Here is a 19381-nt window from a genome sequence, read left to right as displayed (position 1 = left end):
ACTCTCTCCAACAAGTCCATGTCTTCCTTGTGTTGGGGACCCCATGAGGGACATAAGGGGAGTGTGTGGCCTCGGAGGAGATGGAGAAGGGAAGGGAAGGTTCACTGGTAGAGGAGCAGGAGCTGCTGCAGTAGCTCAGCTCATTTGCTGAAACATCCTCATAGTCTTTACCTTGTGTGATGCTTTATCTTTATAAAACACTTTGGTAAATTATATCTAAGTAATCTTTGTAGCAGCAATTCCTGTGTTTTACCTCTTTAGAGTTGAAAAAAAAATAGAAGAAATTAAATCTATTGCACAGGCCAGAAAGTGAGTTTGCATCAGGCTGAAGTGTTACAATTGCAGAAACAAGTACTTAACCTAATTATGTATTTAATAGTTAAATTAACATTTCCTTTTACCATTTCAGTAAGTGCTCATTCCCCATTATTAAGGCTACCTTTAAAGAGTAGTGCTCAGCACGACTCCTGCTTTGTGCATAGACTGCCTTGCTGATTTGGATGTGATGTTTTGCTCCTCTGGAATTAACACTGACCCGAAAGACTGGGATTTGGAGCAGAAATTTACATGTTTCCACTGAAAATGTGAAAAAGAAAAAAAATTGCTGTAAATTTTTAAAGAGCTGATATTTCTTGAAAATCCCTTTCTCTATTACTGCCCTTTTAAAATCCAGAGTTGGCACTTCAGAACTTCCCGTGTATGTGAGGACACCTCTGTGGCTCCTGAGAGATGGGGAGGGCCATTTCCCTCTCCAGTTCTGCAGGAATGAGGGTGTGGATGTACTCACTGACCTTGGTCCATGTGTCCATATCCTGGATGATAAAAGTCTTAGGGACAGAGCTGATGTTGTGACTCCCACCCTCGTGTCCTGCTGGGTCAAACCTGGGCCATTCTTCTTCAGATTCCATCACCTCTCTTCTCCCAGTATTCTCCTCATTTGGATCCTCAAGTTTTCCCACGCAGGAGCTTTCTGGGCTAGTTTGTGTGCTATCATCCCCAGAACAAATTACTGGCTCATGGAAATAATTACCTTTAAATACCAGTGAGCTTTGCAATTTTCTGCTCAGACAGAAGAAGGGGAAGTGACCGCAAAGCTCTGTCTCTCTCCATTGTATCAGTAACACAAGGTATAAACTGAATTTGCCCCCAAACCATAATTGTGGGAGAAATTAATCCCTCATTTGAGCAGAGCAGGCTGGGGCAGAGGTGGGTGCTGGAGAGGAGAAGGTGGTGGCAGCACAGTGACTGGGGTGACAGCCCCTTCCTTAGCTGCTGATCCAGGTGCTCAGTGCTGTTAATCCAAGATCTTGGGGGCAATTTATGGCAGGACTGGTCCATTGTGACTGACAGAGCTCAGGGTGATGTAAATACACCAAGTCACACCCACTGTGAGGGTGAGGTGGGTCTCAGTGGCGACCTGGAGAGTAACCCTTCCACTTGAAAGTCCTCAGAGCTTTTTTTATTAAAAAAAGGGCCAGAATAGTACATTAAAAGGGCTGGTTCACCTACACCTGCCTCAAGAGGAGCCATTAGCTCATGACATGGGGCTTTAGAAGCCAATAACCCCCACTTGCTTTCATGGTAAAATGCAGCTTCATCATCTGCCAGACAGCAGAGGAACTGGGGGTCCAGTATCCCTCTCCAATCCTCTCCTCATCCCTGAGGTTGTGTGACTGTACAGGAATGAAGTCACAATAGAGCTAAATACAATAGGAATGGCTTATTTTCACTTTACTGACTCTCCAGCTCAACAACAAAACTAAGCCACGAGTTCACCCTCACATTTCCATGAAGATTTAATAATGCTGTAGTTTGGGGAAGGGACTCGTTTTATTAACATTTCATTTTGCACAATAAATCACTGCATATTTTCTGATATGCTACGAAGTATAAGAATAAATAATTAAAACTAAACTACCCGTACTTGTCAAAATAAATGATTTATCATAGTTTGGGATACAGCATCTTTGAATTTTTTATTGTTTGATTCCCAGAATATTCTAATTTCCAATCAGGGAAGTTAATGAAGCTCCAGTGTACTTTTCTGCATTCACAGCAGTTACAGTTGTGTGGCTGTTTATTTTACACAAATATTTATGGTTAACACTTTTCTGTACCTTTTCAAGTTTACACCTTTCCCGTAAGTGTTTATGGCAGTAAGTCACAAATCTTTTGGGATGACAGATTTATTCAGATAAATTATTGTTCTGTTTCTGTGCTTCATCCACCAATCTGGAGTCACCCAGTTGTGCTTGAGAAAAACTGAGGTTTCTGTTGGAAAGAATAATTCCTAGGTTGTGAAAACAGAAATACTTTGGAGTGTTAAATTTTTAAAATGACAGTGAAGCTCATTTTAAGGTTTTAATATTGAGTCTAAGTTTGTGGTTTCATGTCACTGATGTATCCAAATCTGTTTGCTGGCTTTATACATTGCTCACATAGCTTAAAAAAAATAAATCCAACAGGCTTTTTAATTTAGGCTTCCTGAAAAAAAAAAAAAGTGCTTTTACACTCTTGAAAGAAAAAGAGTAGAACTTTAGTTAGGGTTGGTTGATCCTGGGTTATTGTATTTTAGTCTGGAGATGGAGAGTTAAAAAGCAGACTCTGATATAGGTATCCTTAGATTTTGGGAGTAATAGCAGAAAGAGAACATGACACTTTTTTTTTTTTGTGGACTTTATTGTATAAGCTATAAAAGAAGAATTAATTTTTTTTTCTTCTGTTATCCCTTTGGAAAAGCAAAATGTTTCCATCGGTTTTCTTTCCGTTTTCACAGTGCTGATAGTGCTCCCAGATTTCTACTGCTTATTTTTTCTGGGGAATGAAAGTCAAATATAGAAACTTCTGTTATCAATAAAACAAGAACAACTGTTCTTTCTAAAATACAGAGCCATTTATTAAAGAATCTGGACTGGATTGGTACCCTTTATTCCACAGAAATGCAGTGTTGGATTTTAAGGTCTGTAGAGGAAGGGTTAGTGAATTTAAGCATTTTTTTGGACCCAAACTGCCACTAAAATACATAAAACAGTGTCTGCTATAAAAGTAGAAAGAAAACCTCACCAGGGTGTTTTAGCAGAAATGCTGTTCTCAAGATTATTTTTTATTTCCTTGGGTATGGCACCTTCCTGTCTCCAACAAATCACATTGGAAAATGGTTCGAAAAGATATTCCTGCTAAGTGAGATTGCCATAAAATATGTATGTTTTTGAGCAGCAGATGGAATAAATTCTCCTTTTCACTTAGCAACACAAATGCAACACAGTACAGGTAGTGCTGGTGCTCATGGGAGGGTTTCCTCTGACCCACCAGTGGTACCAACACCCGTGGCGAGGCATCCTCAGCTTTGTACTTCCATGAGGAAGGGGATTCATCTTGCCATGACTCTTTCCTTCCACCAAGGCTCACACAGACACTGCCAGACAATTTGCTTTTTATTTCTGGCCCCCTTGGCAGTGAACTGGATGCTCCACTCTCCTGGTGTGCCATAGCCCCATGGAATTGTCCCATCCCTGGAAGTGTTCAAAGCAAGTTTGGGTGGGGCTTGGAGCAACCTGGGGTAGTGGAAGGTGTCCCTACCCATGGCAGGGGGTGGAATGAGATGCTCTTTAAGGTCCCTTCCAACCCAAACCATTCCATGAATCCAGCAAAGTTATGCAGCTTTATGGCAGATGAGGTCATGCACTTAATCCTGGGATTTCACTGTCTGTAAAATGGGAATAATAACATTTACTTTACAAAGGGCATTGAGATCCTTGCTCAGAGAAGTGCTGTATAAAGGCAGAATATGGTTAATATTATTTTCATACAAACATGGGTTTCCTGTAAATGCCTGGCTTTCAGTTGGGAATACATTTATCTGGCAGCCTTTCAGTGCACAGAGGAAAGTGCAATAGCCTGAAGACAAGAATGAAGACAACTCAACCTCTTCTGGTTGGTGGAGTTTTTTCTTTTTTTGATGTAATTCTCCATTGTTGGAAAAAAATAGGTGCCAGAGCCCTGAAGAATCATGTCCCTGATTTTCATCTAACCTTGCTTGCTGTTCTGTGAAAGTTAGGGCCATTTAAAGATTTTACAATAAATTTTTATATCTGGAAAGTTAGAACATTAAAGCACATTGAACCAGTGTGTTTTAATTGATCTCAGGCTCAGAAACACAGCTTTTGCAGCAGCTTGCAAGTACGAATGTCAGCTCCAAGCGTGGTGATTGCTGCCATAACCAGGCTCATTAACTGCAGCAGAATTACTTGTGATAATACCCACTCCTCGCCCATAGGAAGATTTTGCCACACACAGCACTGAATTTAGCATGGAGTGAGGAAATACAGTTTGGCTGATGGAACTTTCAGGGAAAGGTTATACTTTTTTTTTTTTTTTTTGTGTAAGTATCTCATTTTGCTGTTCACACCACTGGTCTTTGATCAAATTAACATTTTACTGTAAGTAGAAGAGCACTCGGTTCATGCTATTCATTATCTTGTCAGGAAACAAGGAGAATAATTTAAACTGGATGTATTGTGTAAGGCTTTTTTTCTTTTCCTTTCTTTTAATTGGAAAGCCCACGGCAGCATTGCGAGCGTGACCTCCCGGCTCCGCTGTGAGCAGTACAATATTTACCTGCTGTATGAGGCAGAATCAAAGTATTTTGAAATATTTTCTTACCAGGGAGGTAGTTCTGTGCTATAAAAACAGTGGTATGGGAATTAGGAGGAATTTTGTGACTGAACTATCTAGAAAAATAGGGGTTTTAGTCAACAGTAGATTTGCATGATCTTCATCAAAGCCATCTACGTGACTGTCACTGGTCATTGAGGGTTTTCTTGACTGTACATAGGATTTGGAGGTAAGAAACCAATAGTTTTAGCACTGATGGATGAAAAGCAACTGTGCTGAGGCATATCCAGTGCCTCAAGGAGCTCCAAGAGAGCTGGAGAGGGACTTCAGACAAGGGATGGAGTGACAGAAAAGGGGGAATGGCTTCCCACTGCCAGAGGGCAGGGTTAGATGGGATATTGGGAAGAAATTCTTCCCTGTGAGGGTGGGGAGGCCCTGGCACAGGTTGCCCAGAGAAGCTGTGGCTGCCCCATCCCTGGAAGTGTCCAAGGCCAGGTTGGACAGGGCTTGGAGCAACCTGGGCTAGTGGAAGGTGTCCCTGCCCATGGCAAGGGAGTAGAACAAGATGTCTTTAAAGGCTTTTCCAACCCAAACCATTCTAGGGTTCTGTGAATCTCTGGATATTTCTTAGCTGAAGTGGCATAGTTTCATGCAAACAGAAGGTTATGTGAACTTTCCAGCAGCTCCACGTTGTGCAAGATTCCTTGGGTTTATCCATTTTCCATACTGGGCGCCTGTCTCTGGCTGTGCTCTCTTTTCTCATTTCAGGAAAAATTGTTCAACCATTTCTAAGAACAAGATTAGGGAAAAAAAAGAAAAAGAAATTCCCCACATGTTATGAGTTTTTCTTGCTGTTTTGGTGAGGAGCCTGCTGTGCCCGGATTTAATAGAAGGGGCTTGGCGCTTGAGGAAGGAGAGTTTGTCTTTTTCTCAGGGTTGTATCTTCTGTTGCTTCAAGTAGAAAAATAAAAGAAAAAAAGAAGTTAAAACGAAACAACAACAACAAAAAAAGAAGCCCCAAGTTTAGCCAGCCTGTAAGAGTCTGGAAAAAGAGTTCACACAAACTCAATGGAATCTGGTTTGAATTTGTCGGCTTTGCTGTCGGTGCCTGTCCCAGGCACGCTGCAGTCTGTCACTGGGTGAACATTAACCAGCCAGGTTTTTCCTTCTCCTGGATGTGATGTAAGGTTCTGTGCCACTCTGGCACAGGGGGAGCACGGGGAGGGGAGACGCTCCCCCAGCCTGCTACGGCAACAACAGGATACGGGACACGGTGTGGGAGCAGGAAGGGGAGAAGGGTTCGTGGTGGAGAGGGAGTGGGGAGGAGGACTGGGACACTTGGAGGACATTTCGTGAAGACTTTTGGAGAAGAAGCAACGAGGAAAAGAGGAAGGAGATCGTGGGGGTAAGGCTAATTCTAGAAGTTTGTGTGGATGCGTTAAGTTGTGCGAGGTATGAGCTGGCTTTTGCCTGCCTGGAGCTAAAGGCACTGTGAAGCTCAGAGAAGACAAAAACAGTGCTTCCAGCAGCCAAAATTAGGAAGGGGACAGAGTGACAGACAGGGACCAGTGGGAGTCAAGGAGGCAAATCCAGAGGGTTTAACAAGGGAGCAGCACCACAGGCACTGTGTGGAGTCTCGGTGCAGGTGAGGAACAGGCAGAGGCAGCTTGTGCCACACTGTGGTTGATGCTGCCACGCAGAGAGATGTGCCAGGGGCTTGAGGAGCCCAAATAGCTCCAAATGGGGGTTGTGCCAGTGCATTCATTAACGTTCCTGAAGCACTTAGATCCTCTGGTGGTGGAGCACAGCCCGTGAGGAAGTGATCAATCCTGCCAGCAGAGGAGGGTGGGATTAGCTTGCAGTAAATAAAGTTGCAGGAGTCACACACGGAACAAGGAGGACAAAGCCAAAGATCCATTCACCGAGCAATATTTGTCCCGGAGTTGGGTGGAGTAGAGGCTCATTGGAAAAAAGCAACAGCAGGTCCTGTGTGGTGGCATCCCACCTCTCAAAACCCTGCACTCGGGGTTGGCTTTTCCAAACTTGTAAGTGCTCAGATTTGAAACTACTGTTCTTTTAATAGGTTTTTGTGTGTCATTTATAATTTATATCGCAATAGCACCCAAAAGTGCTTTCCAGACGCTGAACACATCTGTAATTCTGGCTCTAAAAAGCTTCTTTTCTGGGGGAGGGAAGAGGAAAATTGACGAGTATTTCCCAAATAGAATTGCCTGAAGTTTGTGCCGATGCATTTTTAACAATGCCTAGTATGAAATCTTGTCGGATATTATTCCGAGGATCACAACAGGTGTTGTGAATTGGCTGGGGAGGCTGTGCAGAAAGGGCAGCTGACAGCTCACTGTATATGCAGATGTACCACCTATTAGCAATATCCTCTGTGGTTTGCTCGCATGCGAGCTGAATAGATTCTCCAAACAATGCTGCAGTGAATGGAAGCCATCAGCAGAATTGCTCAAGGCTGCAAAACCCATTACTTATACAGCAGTAGATGCAAGAGCAAGTGCCACAGTGTAGTAACTTGTCCTGCTTTGCTGGAGTTGTTTCGCAGTTATTAGATCAATATATGTAGCTCCACATCTAATAAAGTACAAGGAAATAATTTATCTCAATGTGTATCATTAGCTCAGTATTCATCCTAATATTTCTCTTTTTGTGCCTTTTTAGTGCTTTTACCATTTTTGCCAAGCACACAATAGGTTGTGTGCCCTGCTCTCGTTATTAGTGCCACGACACTGTACTTTTTACAATCACATTTTAATTACAGCTGCAGAACCTATGCAAAATCATTTAATACAATGTTGTGAGCAAATAGCGCAGATGATGCGTTTAGTATTTGATTGCTGTTAGTTTACTCATTGATTAAACGTGCAGAGGCTCTGCTTTGACTGGTGAGAAAGTCAGAGACCACACACACACAGGGGTATAGGGTTTATATTTGCTATAGATTTTATATTCACTATAGATTTTTTATATTCACTGTGGATTTTTTATTTTTGCTATAGGTTTTACATTCACTTTAGATTTTACATTTGCTCTATGTTTTATATTTGCTGTTTCAGATGGCTTAGGTTTTCCAAAGGAGTAGCAAAGAGTCTGGCATACAAAATGTGACACTTTTGGTGGCTTAAAAATGGCAGTGGGAATTTATCTTTCTGTAAAGGAAGGGACCCATCAGTGTAAAGGGTAAAAGCTGGTCAAGAAAAGTTTTGACCTTCACTGGTGGCAGGTGATGGGTTTGGAAGAGTTGGTGATAGGTCTTGGAAGTGGAGATAGAAAATTATTTTGCCTGTTTTCTGCTAAAAGCACAGCATGATTTGCATGGAGTGGCCCAGGTGAAAAGCAGTGATTGCTGAAGGAGGTAGACAGTGTGGTTTTGCAACAATAAAATGCATTTCTTTAAACAAAGAGAGAAGACAGTCTGGCCAGGAGGAGGATGTACTGTAAAACAACCAGGTTTTGTTCCACTTCTAACAGAAGCTTGCAGACAGTTATGGAAAGGACTTTGCTGCTATTTATTGCCTGAAGTTACTGATCCATCTGTCTCTACCCAAACTCTTGTACAGACAATATTTCCTCATAATTCTGCCTTTCTCCTTTCTATTATTATTCAATATTCAGATGGGAATTCTGACCAGTAGCCAAGTCACAGGCTTATCAGCTATTGCGTAAATCCTCAGCTGTTGGTAACTGAGCTGTGCAAAACTGTCACTTTAGGGTTAAATATTGTTGAATAAACAGACCTGCTGAAAGAACAGAATCTAACAGTTCATGTTTGGGGGAATAATTACTGCAGAAAGACAGCCCACAACATTGTATGTGTGTTTGAGAGAGTGGTCAGAATATCTTTTAATTCAGCATTTACCCGTGAGAATTATTCCCATGAGGAGCCTTGCAATAAAATCTGCTTGGTCTATGAGAATAGAAAGAAATTGAATAAAAAGACTCCATTTCCACTTGTATTTATTCAGTCTGGGAAATTCAGTGGGCCGCAGCATTAGTATCAGCAGGGGATTCCTTGCTCCTAGCGTTAAATTACTGTCATAATCGCTCAATTATTTCTTCCTTGTACTGTTTAAAATAAAAATCCATCACATTCTATGTTTTTTTCTAACATTTATTAGGTTGAGTGTTTAGGAAAATCAATTATATTCAGTCAGGCATGAATTGATGAATGTTCTTGTAATAATTGTCAGTTGTTAAACTGAATGTACTTTCTCTTTTCACCCCTTTTCATTTCCTTCAGAGGGCAGAGGTGGCTCAGAGAGAGGCAGAGACCTTAAGGGAGCAGCTCTCATCAGCTAACAAATCTCTCCAACTTGCTACACAGATCCAGAAGGCACCTGATGTGGTGAGAGAAAATATTTACTGACTCTTACAGGTTTCTGACATGCCTGCAGTACAGCTCTTTCAATTTATGCTCACAGCTATAAAAATAACTCTTTGGAGTCGTATTTTAACTGAAATGGAAGGGTGTTCCTTTGGGATTGCGGGTGGGTTCAACTTTTGAAGGGGTTGGTGGCTGGAGAAGACCCCGGGAAGGACAGAGGCCACTTGGCTCCGTGGTGATCCATCGCTCTCCGGGGCTGCAGGTCCAGGTGGATAGCAGCAACTCTCAGAAGTTATTTCACATTACTAAGAGCATCAGCAGAGGCAAAACAGAGGCAGCAAACCTGGAGGACCAGTGGAGGTGTGGAGCTTCAGCCCGAAGGGACCCGCTTTGCCCAGAGCTCCCTCTCGTTACTCTCAGCGTCTGGGCTGCCAGAGGAACTGGAAATAAATTTGAACTCACTCCAGTTTTCACTGGATATATCTAAAACTGAGAATTACACCTATAAATCCAATGAAAGCAGCTTTGAAAATTGAGAAGGCATCCTGCACTCCTGCTTGTTGTCTCCTCTGTGTGGTTCTAAATAAAGGCAGCGCTGCAGTTTGGGGAGGTTGGCAGTGCTGACTCTGCTGATGGGACCTGCAGGCACACAGAGCTGTTACAGGACTCCAGCTGGTCCTGGGTGAACAGGTATCACAGATGAGCAGCCAGATTAGTTTGATTTTTGTTTGCCAAAGGAGAAATAGGAGTATTTAAATGTAAATATGCAATTAAGTGAAATGTAGTCTACTTCTAAGCAGCAGATTTAACAAACAAAAGAAATCATTGCTTTTTTTTTTCTTTTTCTTGCAAGCCACACACGGGCTTGACACTGATAGCAGAGAAACACACGGTTGTCTTTAAAAATCATTTGCAGAGAATGAGTAACACACCATAAGTCCTCCAGATCTGTTTGCTTGTCTATTAATACAACCCAGCATTTTCTCAGAGAAGTCAAAAGATAGACAAGTAGGCTGCAAAACAAAAAATAAAAAGCCTAAATATCACTTGTAACTCTGAATTACCTGCCTCTTCCTATCTCATGTCCTAGTCTTATCATTATTTTAACATTAGGTCTTTCTTGTATTTAATAGTACTTCTGCACTTCATTTATATTTAATATGACAACTACTGCAGGATGAAAATGATCATTATCTATCTTATTTCAGACTCCACGTTCTAGTCTCAATAGGCACAAGCAGCAGATGATTATACAACTTGTGATGTTTCATGCAAGCAAATTAGAGGTTTTTTCAAGTTAAAAGTATAATTCAGTGTAATAGGAGAGCGTTGTTAACTGCTGTTCGTACTTGCAGCTTTCTCAGAGTACAGTGGGGTGTAGTCACTGAGAATCAAGATAAGTGTTTAGAAGATATGGAAAAGGGTATTTTGTTGTTCCTGTATTCCCAGAAAAGCGGATATGGAATATATTTCAATCTGCTGCAGTGTCATCTTGAATTGTCAGGGAAGTGTTTGGGTGACAGCGTCAGTGGGTTGAATTCCCAGCTCTTCCGCAGGATCTTTGGTTTAATGCTCACCGTCATCGTCTCTCTTGCTAAATGGATTCTCTCCTACTTCACTGGTGTTTCTGAGGAACAGCCATTAACCTCTGTAAAATGCATTTTAGGCTCTTTAATGGAATGTGTGTTCATGGTTGGGCTCGTGCTCCCCACACATGCCCAAGGGTTTCCTCACATTCTTCATGGAAGAGGTTCAGAGCTCTCTTATGCGTTACAGCTATTGATCCCTTAGCACAAAAGGAGACAAAGAGATGGTACAATTAGTTTCTGTTATCTTTTCTGAGTAGATCTGCCTTCTCCTGAACCTCTCTCTCCTCTCTAATTTCTTGTCCTACTGGCAGGTCGGTCTAGGGAGGAAGTTTCCGACTTGAGGGTGGATTTTGCAGCTGTGGGAAACTGGAAGAAGAAAGATTTAGGGAAGAGAATTTCTGAAAGTGGTGACCAAGGGGAGGATGGCCTTGTCTTAGAGCTGTCACATCTATCTTCTTCCCCATGGAGGGATGCTTGCAATAATATTAACATGAATGATTTTCATGCGAGGAGCAAGTTCATTGGAAGTAGCAGTTTGGGGCAATTTTTGACAATTTTGCCTGAAACGTGCACTGTGCAGTCAGAGAGCCACAGGCACATGGCCCTGCCGTTCCTGATTAAGAAATTCTGCTCCATTACTTCGGAATATTTTATCTGATTAGTATTTTGTAAGCACAGATTTTCATAGTTGTCAAAGCATTCGGGCTATTAATAATAAATAGAACTAAATAGAATCCTTTGACTTTCACGGCTGCATCTTTCCAGTGCACTTATGAAATGGGGGAATTTATTCTCTCTGTTATCCCTGTTTTCCCTGGGAGCTGTCCTGGGCAGTAGAAAGGCTCATCTTCCAGTTTCACGCAGTCAGTCATGGGAGTCCCAGATTTAGGAATTGTCTCTGTTTCTCGTGCCACCTGATGCCATGGCTTAGTCCTTGCCAAACTGCCCTGAATTCAGGCTTGTTGCCTTTTTTAATTTCTGTGGTCTGATACTTTGTTCCCATCAGGAGCAGGCCATCGAGGTGCTAACACGGTCCAGCTTGGAAGTAGAACTGGCTGCGAAGGAGCGGGAGATCGCCCAGCTCGTAGAAGATGTCCAGAGACTCCAGGGCAGCCTCACCAAGCTGAGGGAGAACTCCAGCAGCCAGATCTCCCAGCTGGAGCAGCAGCTGACAGCCAAGAACAGCACACTCAAAGTAAGGCTCAGTTCTGTGCTCAGCAGCTTGTGATGTTTGTAACAGATATCATGATATTGGGGTTTACTGGTGTGTTTGCTGTGGTTCTGCTTCTTCAGGATGCTGCTGAATTCTATTTTCTGTGACAATCACAGAATCACACAATGGTTTGGGTTGGAAGGGACTTTAAAGATCATCTAATTCCAACCCCCTCCCGTGAGCAGGGATGTTTTGTATTCTAAGTGATCACATTTCTTTTAAAAATCTAAGTTACCCAGTTCTTATTGTCTTGAAATGTGTTTTTGGAGAACATGGGCTACCTTTAGAATTAAACCCACCCTCAAACCCCAACATTTATTGGCCTTGGATACATAATGAAACAGCTGAACTGAAAAGGCACAGAAAATCCTTCTAGGCTTTAAAACTTCTAATTCCCATTACAGTGATTGGTATTGAAGATTTACCAGGAATGTTTATGCTTTATCTTTAAATTCACCTGCTACCCCTTCCAGTTCTGTCCACTGGAAAAGGGAAGTGTATCATTTAGAGCATAGAAACAAATAAAATCAGGACATAGAGAAGGCTCTTATCCTTAATAATCATTTCATTATTTTTTAACTATTTACTGCACAATAATTCCCATTTATAATTAGTGGTCTGGTGCTATACTCATTTGCATACAGCACTGCACTAGAACCAGAAGGAACAGCTCAGAATTTTTTGAGTGACCCTTTTACCTTCTGCTTGGGCAGCTTCACTTTCTTTGTGCTGAGCCCACACAGTTCTGGTGTCTCCCTGAGCACAAGGAATGTTTCCTGCCCTGTGGGATGAATCAGTTTCCTGTAACTCCCCGTCTCCTTCATTGTTCCACCATCTCGGAGCTCCAAAGTGTAAACAAGATAAATTTATCTATTCCATTAAAGACTTGGTAGTTTTGCAGGTTTGATAGTCTGAGGGTTTTTGGAGAGCGGGAGGCTGATAGTACCCACTCAGCTCTGACTGTGGCGTGGGCAGCTCTGCTCTATCAGAATGATTTAATGTTCAATTGAAACTCTTACAAATTGCTCTAATTCTGACATTTTTTAAGCAGTTACTGGTTTTGCTGTGGTGGAGCATAATTTACATGGAGAGATGTCTGTTAGGAATGGAAGCTAAAGTGTTGCAGTCGGTGCTTTCTGCATGTTTTAAGCCAGCTTTGCAGAATTTTTATGAAAATTCAGTGGAGCAAAGGACACCTATTATGTAACTATATTGGCAATATCAGTCCCAGCCCACCTGTCACCATGTAGGCACCACTTTTATTGAGGGTGAAAAGAGCTGCCCTGGTTTTAAGGGACACATTTTGCTGGCTACACCCATGTTAGAGGTTTCTTTTTTTTTCTTTTCCTTTTTCATAAAGCCTGATAGAAAATATCTTGAGTCCTTGCACTTGACAGATTTTCTTGGAATAAAGCATGTTCCTGGTGAGGTCAGTATTAGTTTAGCCATTAACTTCAAAGGGAGTAGGATCATAGAAATGACAGAGCAAGTCTTTGATTTCCATTTCAGTAATCTCCTTCCATTTTCTCATAGCCTTGCCCAGCTAATGCTCTGTATTTAGCTTTCTGTTGATAGTGTCTGATGCAGTGCCTCTATTGATAAAGTTTTAGTCATTTCAACCCTCTTTAACCTTATTTGTTGCAACTATAAATATAGTTCAAAGTACTTGCTTTTACCCCAAAGTGCTGGGAAAGCCTGTGCCAGAGCTGTGTTGTACACAGCACCAAATCTCAGTGACAATGTGTCGATCTCATGTTTGATTATGGAGAAATTGCTTCTAAAATAACAGAGATGGTAACAGTTGCCTCCACAAAAAAAAAAAAAAAGAGTTTCACAAATTAAAGCAATGTTCTCAGCCTGTATCTTGGGGGAATTGTTTAATACTCTATGACTTAATGAAACAATACAGAAATACTTTCAAAATTATTGCTTCTTTATCTTCATCTGATCTAATAATCAAAACATGTCCTCTAGTAACAAGACTTTTCTAACTCTAATTATGTTAACCCTTTGTGGGTGTTAGAACATCCCTGATACTCAGTTAAAATACAGCACAGAGATACATCAAATAGCCCGGGTTAATTAAATGTGGGCTTGTTAGTTTATCACTCTAAACTAAACTACAGCATTAGTCTAATGCATTTTTTAAATGTTTTAAACCCTTAACACAGCCCCTGCTCTTTACCCATGACACTTAGGTTAAAAAGACAGTAAAGATTATATTTTTTAAATAACGTAAGAGAGGACCCAATCTATGCATGCTCTGACATGGGTTCATTCATAACTCAAATGCAGGACGAGTCTTTAACATGGAATATTTGCAAATTTAACATGCAGAAATGCCACCAGTTCATCCCTTCTGCCCTCTGGCTCCTGCATTTTCCTGTGTTGGAGGTCGTTAGAATATATTTTGTCTGAATTAACCAGGTTGATATTTAGTGCAAGATATTAGTTCCTCCAGATTGTCTCACAGCTTGAACCTTTGTTATCCCGTGTTCTGTGCATTTTACAGGGTTCTTTGAGACAATTACCATACTAATACATTTTAAAACAGTCATTGACTGGGAAGATGCCAAGTGCCTAAATGGTCTGCTTATACACAGGCACTGCATCCTCAGTTGTTAGTTTATATTGTTTAGTGAAGTAAACATTTAGGTGCAGATTTTCCATGGCAACAATCTCTCTATTAGATCCTTGGGAATGATGGATATATGTGTTTTTTCTACAATTCAAAGTAAAATATTGCTGGTTGTGCCATACTGCTATAGCAGCATGTGAGTGCCTGAGAGTCCAAAACAGCTTCATTCTGTCAATATCTATTTTTTTTCTTTCTTTTCCTACCTGTGTTTTGTACCTAAATTTTACTTTATCAGGTGTAGCTTATCCCTGCACAGAATTACATTTAATATAGATTGCATTAAAATGGGAATCATTAGCTTTTCTGTGGTTTATGTCTGTCTCTACAAAAGGCTGTTTTCTTAGCATATCCTTGCATAAGTAACTCACATGTTAATCCAGGATATTGTTTGTTTTAAATCTATTCTGGTACTTTTTGTTCCGAGGACTACTATAAATAACCAGTTATCCCTGCTGTAAAAGCTCCTCTGCTGTAGACCCAAAATGTTATGAGCCACGGAGTTAAGGAAGAGGTGAATTGTGGTGTGTCTGTGCTGTGGAGCACCAAACAGAGTTAGAAGCAGGTGGCAAAGTGACATGACCGAGGAGAGCAGAAGGATGTCGTGTGGCGTTTGGCCGCTTCTCCCATTCCCTGCATCCAGTTTGGAAGCTCTCGGTTGTGATGCTGAGTCTCCTCCCAGTACCAAGGGCTCTCTGGTTTCATTTAAAGATCCCTCTCCAGCCTGATCTGGTGTATTAAAAATTCTGTTTGGATTCCTTGTTAAAGGAACTCTGGCTCAGCATCGAGCTGTAGCTTGAGCTGCTTGAACTCGTGGCACATTGTAGCTGGTCCTCCTTAAAAATCAGAGAACTGTTGTGGCACCTCAGGCCCTGGGACTACATAGTACATTCCCACAGTGACATTTCAACACATGTTGGAGGTTATCAAAACCTCCAACTTCCTTAATATTTATAGGATTTTCCTGGTCACATCAACCAGGATTTTCCTCATTACGTCAAGTATAGGGCCAAAACACCTGTAGCACTGTGTCTGCTCTCTAAAGCAGAGTCAGTGATAAGTCAGGACATGTCAGAAGAAATGACTAAAACTCGTCTTATATATATATTCCAGGTGAAAAAATTTGTTTTAGCTAAAACAAACACGTTTTTTTGCTTTTTAACACAATGGGAATGACTGCGCAAGTCACTGCTGGCTGAGGATGCTGGCACACGAGACCTTTTTAAGAGGCCACTCGTTTCATCAGTGTCCCATAGAGTGCAAATTCCACACTGAGCAGCAGTTCCTGCATCCCTGTGACGAGCAGTGGTGGTGATCCATTAAGAGCTGCTTGTTGAGCAGCTGCCAGAGCAGGGCCCGTGTATTCCTGCCGGGAGATGCCTCTTGTCAGCAGTGACTGAGGATGGTGGATTATGGCATCAAACAGCAAGAGCAGGAATTGAAGAGGGCTGTGTATTGATAACATGGATGTCCACTTTGTCACTGCTCTTTAATATCCGTGCTGATGGCAAGGCAGAAATGTCAACAGTGTGTGAGCTGGACAGGACTGGGAAGGAAATCCTTTAAAAGATGGAATATCTGGACATCCCACAAAGCCCCACCTCGCTGCTATCATGTGGAGAACCCTCATTTAAATTGGACAGGTTGAGATGGGTGATACCCACACACTGATTTACTGGGGAAGGCAACACAGGGAACAGGTTCCCAAATCTATTTGTTGGCCTGTGCCAGCCCTGCCTCCACACACCCATATCTGTGCTGCTGCACAACTTTGTGGGGCTGCATTTGAAACGGGTTTGCTAAAATTATCCAAGTTCCCAATAGCCCTCCCCTACCCTCCTGCAGTCAAGAACCAGCCCCAGAGTGGGTGTAGGATCTTGAATTCCCTTCTCCCCTGAAGGCAGCCTCTCCTGGACACAAAGCCCTATTTTTCTTTTTCATGTCATGTACTCCTTTCCTTTTCAAAGTAGACGCTCTGTCTTTGAGGTGAGGCGTCCTTGTGTTATTTCTGTTTCCCGTGACCTTTGGGATTCTGTGACAGTTTTAACACCAAAAATATAGTGGAGCAGAGCTAGCCTGAACTTATCCATGGAAGTTGCAAGCCAGTAAATTCTGTTCTTTGCTTAGATCAGGTGTGTCTGCGCTAAGCAAAGAAATTATTAGTGGGAAATTAATGTGGCTTCTGCAAGCGACATAACGGCATCAATTATGTATCACTATGTTTTAGGCCTCCTGAAGCATTTATCCTGTAGTGATGAGCACTGTTGTTGGGAGCTGGGTAAGGTCCAAGTGTGTGGCATTGCGTTCTGGATTGTGTCAGGGGGTTTGTTTCAACGTTTGTGGCATCCTCACACCGAAGAGGAGCCTCTGAGACCGCCCAGCGTCAGGTAGACTCTGAGCAAAACGACCTGCTGGGCTGGTCTCAGTGCTCCATCTCCAGTGTGTAATCACATTAGTTATTGCAATAAGTAATGCTTGTAAAACGACCTGGTACAGCTGTTGTGTTTGGGCACGAGGCATTGTAGAAGCCTTACAAGCCTAAGGCGTCCCAGTCAACAACAGCTTCTTCAGTCTGTTCTTTTTATCATGTAGATAAGGTTATCAAGAACTGTCGTATTAAGAACACGGTGTGTGCCAAAGCATCCTGCTTGTTTACTCAATTTCCCAGTTCCCTGAAAAATTCCGGCTGCCCCATTTTTTTGATACCTTCCTCCCCTGATCTCTTTATTTTACGCACGACAGTGACATTGCAAACAGCCAAATTGGGACCCACTGAATTCTGTCATGCTTGGCACTCTGTAAACAAAGGATGAGCGAGGTATAATTGTGTTTACGTTTAATTGGTTATAGTTTGTTTTCTAATATATGTAAATTAGGTATGAGTCATTAACCCTCACTTGTGCGCTGCTGTATATATGGAATAGTTTGAAGATGATTTTGAAAGCCTGCAGAAAAAAAAAAACAATCTAAATAATTAAATCCATCTTCTTTCTTTTTAAAGCAACTGGAAGAAAAACTGAAAGGACAGGCTGATTATGAAGAGGTTAAGAAAGAATTAAAGTAAGTGTTAAATGCTTACATAATTTTTTCACAAACACTAACAGTGCTTGTTAAATGAAGCCACAAATCTGTGTTCTTGGAACAATAAAGAATTCAGTCAAAACCACAATAACAGGGAATTCAGGAATATTGGCAGAAATTGCATCCAGAACCAGTGGAACTGCTGTATCTGAGGGTGCTTCTTGTTGCAGCAGAGGATCTCAATAGCAAATAATACACATGTCCGTGAAGAAAAGCCACTAAAACTATTGCCCACAAAGGGAAAAAAGTTTGAAAGTCTGTGGTATTTTAGGTTGACCACCCTAAAAATCCCCAACCAACAGCTGCGTGTAATGTGGACCAAAAATTTAATGCAGAGCCTTTGGCCATGATACCTTTTCTCTGCTTCTGGCAGCCAGTGTTCAGCACTTACCAGTTTAGTGCTGGGCCTGTCTCACTGTATATTTTTGCTAATATATTGTGGTTTTAAACTAAAGCCACAAACAGCCTCTTCCTATTTCAAGGGATTTTCTTAAGAGACTTAAAAGAGCCTCATTTTAAACTATAACAAGATAAGCTGTCAGGTTCAGAAGAGAACTTTTTTGACTGGAAATATGTTTAGTGTCAAGGTTTAAATAACTGCGAGAAAGTCCCATCTCTTCTTTCATCATTCTGGCATTTTTGTGTGTGCTTTAAGAAGACTGAAATAACCCGTTACCTTGTTTAATGAGGTATTTCAGATGAGGCTGGTAGTCATGTGCTTTTGTTTACACGTCCCTGGAGAATATGGAAAGCAGCTTTGGATTTGCAAGCCCCACGACTGCCCAGCCCCTGGTGCTGATATATTCAAGCCACGCTGGCTGTGGTTCTGGTTCACAGAATGGGTGTATAGTTTCACTTCAATTAAGTGAATTAACCATTTCTTTGGTCATTATTCCTGATAATTAACTGGTCTTAAAAAGGCATCATTGTTTTAGTGATGGGGTAAATATATCCATGTTCTCTCCTGAGTTAAGGAAACAGCTTCAGATTTCAGCCAGTTTACGCCCTCATATGTAAAAGAGTGAATGGGAATTAGGCCACAACCTTCCAATTTGCTACACGAGATACCAAATGTAAATGTGCTGAGACAGCAAATGAGTTTTGAACCCTACCTGATTTAATGCAATGTGGATGGGATAGAGCAGGACTGGGGCTTTAAAGCCAGACTTCTGGTGCCAGGAACCCAATGTACACACCAAATACATTTAGGTTTACTTTGCATTTGTACTTTAGATACAAACCCTGTATTCCTGGCAGTATTGCCGTGGGTTTTTTTAATTGATTTTATTTTTTACAACACTGACTTACATGAGGGCAGAGATGGGAAGGCAGATAAGAGGTCTGGGAGAAGTTGTCACACAGGAGGGTTCATACAGTGTTTCTGCTCAGGATGAGCCTGCAGTGAAATAGATGGGAGAATCCCCTGGGTGGCCCTGGTTGGGTGCCAGTAAATTAACCCTGTTCTCCCAGCTGTTACAGCTTTTATATCCCCTAATCTGCCGGATAGCTTGGAAGTGACCTGGGGTCCATACACTGTCCTGCAGGATGGTGCAGGGGGTTAAGACCCTCCATGAGAGCACTGAAGATGTTTGCAATGCTGCATCCTCCCAAGCAGCTCATTGACACCACCCCCTCTGCTCCCATCTAATCCAAAGGATGTGCTAAAGGCTAAATGTGCATCCCCTGGCAGCAACAGTCTGATCTGAAGTGAGGCTGTTGCTGGAAATGACTATGAAAAGTCTTTTGCTGTAAATCAGAATCCCTCACACCGAATCCTGCTACACCTGCCCTGTGCCCTGAAACACTGACAAAAATGAACTGCTTGTAACATCTGCACCAAGAAAAAAGATATCTTGTCAGTAAGTCAGAAAGAGAATATATTTCTCAGGGGTTTTTTGGCA

General features: G+C 41.8%; 1 protein-coding gene across 7 annotated transcripts in view; it reads left to right on the top strand.

Moving 5' to 3' along the window:
• CUX1 (cut like homeobox 1) overlaps positions 1-19381 on the top strand; it is a 271238-nt gene that overhangs the window by 174864 nt on the left and 76993 nt on the right. For all 7 annotated transcript variants that reach the window (XM_027690778.1, XM_027690775.1, XM_027690776.1 and 4 more), the window contains exons 10-12: positions 8879-8983; positions 11558-11746; positions 17401-17459. In XM_027690778.1, the coding sequence (XP_027546579.1) occupies positions 8879-8983; positions 11558-11746; positions 17401-17459 (353 nt within the window). The remainder of the gene's footprint in view (positions 1-8878; positions 8984-11557; positions 11747-17400; positions 17460-19381) is intronic.

The sequence above is a fragment of the Neopelma chrysocephalum genome, unplaced genomic scaffold (assembly GCF_003984885.1).
Source record: "Neopelma chrysocephalum unplaced genomic scaffold, ASM398488v2 Primary Assembly neopelma1_82, whole genome shotgun sequence".
NCBI lineage: Eukaryota > Metazoa > Chordata > Aves > Passeriformes > Pipridae > Neopelma > Neopelma chrysocephalum.
The sequence above is the reverse complement of the archived record's forward strand: the minus strand, read 5'-3'. Positions and strand labels throughout refer to the sequence as shown.